A 4,611-nucleotide genomic window follows, 5' to 3' on the forward strand; every position below is an offset into this window, starting at 1 on the left:
ACCAGATAGCAGGTGACAGTGGTATGTCCGTCCACCTCTGGTCTTGGAAAACCCATTTCCCTAGTCTGGCCTCAGTGACAGACAGGATGATCTCAAACATTTCTTCCCAACATTAAATATTCTTCGTTTCATCAGGAAAAAAATTACATGATTCTTTGTTGTTTCTCGCATTCAAAATGCAGTTTTACCTCTGACTTCTTTTCAATATGATGAAATTGCTGCAAGGCTCACGGTGATCTGCCCTCAGAGATGTTTGTCTGAACTTCCTTTCACAGATACGCATGAGTCAACTAGAAGTTAAGGAGAAGGAGCTCAATAAGCTGAAACAAGAAAGTGACCAGCTCGTCCTCAATCAGCATCCAGCTTCAGACAAGATAGAGGTGGGCTTTTTTTTATTAGGGGGGGAAAAGACAAACTTTTCACCAAGTCCAAACATACAAATGAATAAGGCACATCCATCACAAAGCCATGCCAACTTTTGAGATCAATAGCCTAGACCAGGTGTTGCCAAACTTTCCTGTTAAGGACCAGTAGCTTAGACAGGTGGGCCATTCCTTCTCGATCACAACTATTTAACTCTGTCATAGTATCACGAAAGCAGCCACGGGAAGTATACAGCTGGTGCCTCTTGCTCCAAGTAAACATTATTTAACTGAGGAGCTGATGCCAAGGGCTCAAGTAGAAGGCAAATGTTTGGAGAATGATGATGGCAAAAGTGTACAAATGTGCTTGAGACAATGAATGGATGGGTGGATTGTGATAAGAGCTGTATGAGCCCCCAATATAATGATTTTTTTAAAAAAAAAATCCCAAAATGTTACGTAACAATACATTCAGTGGGCGTGATTTGGCCCTTAGGCTCTTGTTTACTGACGCTTGACTTAAACAGCCATCTGCAGGCTGTTCTCATGACTGACATTAGCTGGTGTAATCGTACTGATTATTAAGTACAAATTTGGTTAGGAACCACTGCCTTGAGCCCCTCATCCTGGCTTCTAGATGCCTCAGCTCTCCTCACCACCCAGCAACTCTGCAGGAACACAATTTGGGAGAGGGTCATCCGCATTCACCCCAGTCTTTGTTCTGATTGGTCAGTAGCTCCGTCAGTTTGGTATATAAATATGACTTAATGCTCCTAACAGTATTTGTGAGAGCTGATTTAAAATGTTAATTTGTACCACACCAGGGTTTCTCAGTTGGGAAATTCCATTTTTAATGTTTAAGGGGCAAAAAAGGATTGGTTCTCAAAGAGACTCCTCTCTCTTTGGCAAATACAGAGGGCTCACTCTTGTTGATGAGGTCTGTGGGTGGCACAAAAGTTTACCACTCAACTGTTATCCTAAAACATGGTTTTTCCATGCTGCACAGCAGTGCCACAGAGGGAAGGCCCAGTGGTCTGCTTCCGTAAGATTATTGCTATTGAAAACCCTCTGGAGTCTCTTAGACATAGCCAAGTACTTTGAGGGAATGACTGGGCCTGGGGTCTCAGGACCACAGCTGCAGGGTCCTCTGATATAACGTAGTGCACAAAGTCAATATTCTACATTCGATGTGGTGAGTAGTGACTAGGTTTTGAAAAGCTTGTGCGTGGCCATCTAAAACATAACTATTGGCCTGTCTCTCTGGAACAAAGAAGAGAGGAGAAAACCAAAGACACAAAGAAGCAATTACCCGGTTTCCCCGAAAGTAAGACATCCCTGAAAATAAGACCTACTTACAGTTTGCCTCTCACGGAAATATAAGGCATCTCCCCGAAAATAAGACCTACCCGAAAATAAGGCCCCCAGAAGCTACCGTAACTCTGGACTCTGGAGCATAGCAGCGGGCGCCACTGCACAGCTCACTGTTGGCCACAGCATAGCCGGAGCAGACAGGAAGTGCGAGGTCTCTTTTAATAAAACAATAAACAATAAATGCGTACCCGTATTCTTCTTCATGGAAAAATAAGACATTCCCTGAAAATAAGACCTAGCACACCTTTGGGAGCAAAAATTAATATAAGACACTGTCTTATTTTCGGGAAAACAGGGTAGTCCAAGGGACTTATGTATTACATGAACCCTGGCTTCCCAAGACTGGAAACACTAGTGCTATCAGTAATCATGATCTAAAAGGGATTGCAATAGAAGTGGCTGAATGGAGTGGGAGAAAACATGGGCCCACAGTAAACATGTAAACAAAAAACAGGCTTACTGGCCCTGATGGATTACTGCTGAACCCTAAAAATAAGGCCCTAAGATACCCTTCGGACCTGGAACCAGAGCCCGTGACTTTCAGTCCAGTGATAGGCCTATCAGGTGAATAAAGGTACTAGAGAGGTACACACTTCTAGAACTATCTCACCCACAGGAGACAAGAAGCAATGTTTGACCAAGGATAAAACTCAGATGGCAGGAAGGGACAGGAAAGGGGGGACTAATGGTAAAACACCAGGAGAAAGTGAAGACTGTCATGTTGGGGGGATGGGATTCAGTGTCACAAACAAAATGCGTGTGGATTCTTAAATAAAAAATCAGTTTGCTCTATAAACCGTAGGTCAGTGGTTCTCAACCTTCCTAATGCCGTGACCCTTTCATACAGTTCCCCCTGTTGTGGTGACCCCCCCAACCATAACATTTTTGTTGCTACTTCATAATTGTAATTTTGCGACTGTTTTGAATCGGGCGACTCCTGTGAAAGTGTTAGACCACCAAAGGGGTCGTGACCCACAGGTTGAGAACCACTGCCACAGGCCCTCAACTCATTTAGCCTACTGCCTACTTTTTGGAAAGAGAGAGTAAAAAAAATACCCAGCACCCCATGCCCATTAAAAACGTGTGTTTCAGCGTATCATTTAATATAAAGGGTAAGTATCTACTTGTGCAGGTCCCTTGGGGAGTGGTATCGCCCACTTTGGGAAACACTGCTGTAAATGTCCATCCAGATCACAATAAAAAGTTATAAAGAAGAAAGAAAAGAAAACCTATGAAGCTAAGTTCTACTCTGACACACACGCTGGGTGGGACTTGACAGCAGTGTACTACTGACTGGTGGGGGGTGGTGACCGACAGCGCTGTCTCTTTTCAGGCCTATATGGATACTCTGCAGACCCAGTGGAGCTGGATTCTTCAGATCACCAAATGTATTGATGTTCACCTCAAAGAAAATGCTGCCTACTTTCAGGTATGGATGCTTATCGTTCAGTTCCACTATGTTTCAGGTTTTGTGTGGGCATTCGACATCACTAAAAAAAAATATGACTCAAATATTACATAAAGAACACTATTGGTTATCATCTCACACCCTATGGAGAATTTCTACTCTGTCCTTTAGGGTCACTCTGAGTTGGAATGGACTGACTGATGGTAGTGGGTTATTGGTTGTAAGTTAGAGAAGTATAGATTTGCAACCTGGTCACAAGCCACTGGAATAGGTTAATATATTTTCTTCTCTGGGATTTTCCGTTAGCACTTATTACATAGATCTTTTTTTAATAGAAATACTAAAAGACAAGGCAAGATAGGACAAAATAATAATTTGTAAATTTTCAAGGGCTCATGAGGGAGGGGGCAGGGGGGAGGGAGGGGGAAAAACGAAGACCTGATGCCGGGGGCTTAAATGGAGAGCAAATGTTTTGAGAATGACGAGGGCAATGAATGTACAAATGTGCTTTACACAATTGATGTATGAATGGATTGTGATAAGAGTTGCATGAGCCCCTAATAAAACGATTTAAAAAAAGAAAAAAAATACTAGAAGATATTGCTTATTGGAGTCCCTTCCTGGGTGGCATGAAAATTCCTTTAGAAAACATGAACATTCCTTTGGGAAAAAGCATACTTAAGTTTTATCAAGAGAACCCTGTCACAGAGGGATAATCTTGCCTGCCCACTTAATTCATGGCCAATGGTTTGTGGTCAACCATTAACCAAGAAAGCTAACTTCAAGGTCAGTGGTTCAAATCCACCAGCTTCTCCATAAGAGAAATATGAAGCTATTTGCTCCTGTGAAGATTTACAGTCTTAGAAATCTTATATAGGGAACCCATGAGTTTGAATCCCCTCAATGGCAGTGGGTTTGGTTGGTGTTAGTTACTCTCAAGGTGGGGGTACTTTGAGTCGATCCTGAAACCATGGAAGAAAGTCCTGGCAGTCTGCTTCTGTGAAGACTGTGGCCGAGAAAACCCCACTGAACTGTTCTGCTTTGTGGCTCAGATGGGCTGCCATGAAACAGAATAAACTCAATGGTGATGGGCTTCGTTTTCTGGATTTATTGTGCCTTTTTATTGACATGGAATTATTCTTGTTCAAATTAGTTTTTTGAAGAGGCCCAGTCGACGGAGGCCTACCTGAAGGGCCTGCAAGACTCCATCAGGAAGAAGTACTCCTGTGACAAGAACATGCCCTTGCAGCGCCTGCTGGACCAGATAAAGGAGCTGGAGGTAGGCTCAGACCCAGAGATCCACGGTCTCGCCCGTGTGGAACAGCAGGTCCCTGCCCATTGCAGATCGTTGCTGTTTTCTGTGACCAGGCAGGAAAAAGTGAGCAGGGCTCAGGCTCTCAGCATGAATTTCTTGATGCTGAAAATGACTGGTGCTCTCGGTGTCTGGGTGGATTGCTTGGATTCCTTATC

At 43.5% G+C, this 4,611-nt stretch overlaps 1 protein-coding gene across 1 annotated transcript in view; it reads left to right on the forward strand.

The window, feature by feature from the left end:
- LOC101642389 (desmoplakin) overlaps positions 1-4,611 on the forward strand; it is a 35,909-nt gene that overhangs the window by 10,971 nt on the left and 20,327 nt on the right. The window contains exons 8-10 of the mRNA XM_004711653.4: positions 276-380; positions 3,067-3,162; positions 4,295-4,420. Coding sequence (XP_004711710.2) covers positions 276-380; positions 3,067-3,162; positions 4,295-4,420 — 327 coding nt within the window. The remainder of the gene's footprint in view (positions 1-275; positions 381-3,066; positions 3,163-4,294; positions 4,421-4,611) is intronic.

This window comes from Echinops telfairi, unplaced genomic scaffold, assembly GCF_000313985.2.
Source record: "Echinops telfairi isolate 266 unplaced genomic scaffold, ASM31398v2 ScPeMD7_655;HRSCAF=1070, whole genome shotgun sequence".
Classification (NCBI taxonomy): Eukaryota; Metazoa; Chordata; class Mammalia; order Afrosoricida; family Tenrecidae; genus Echinops; species Echinops telfairi.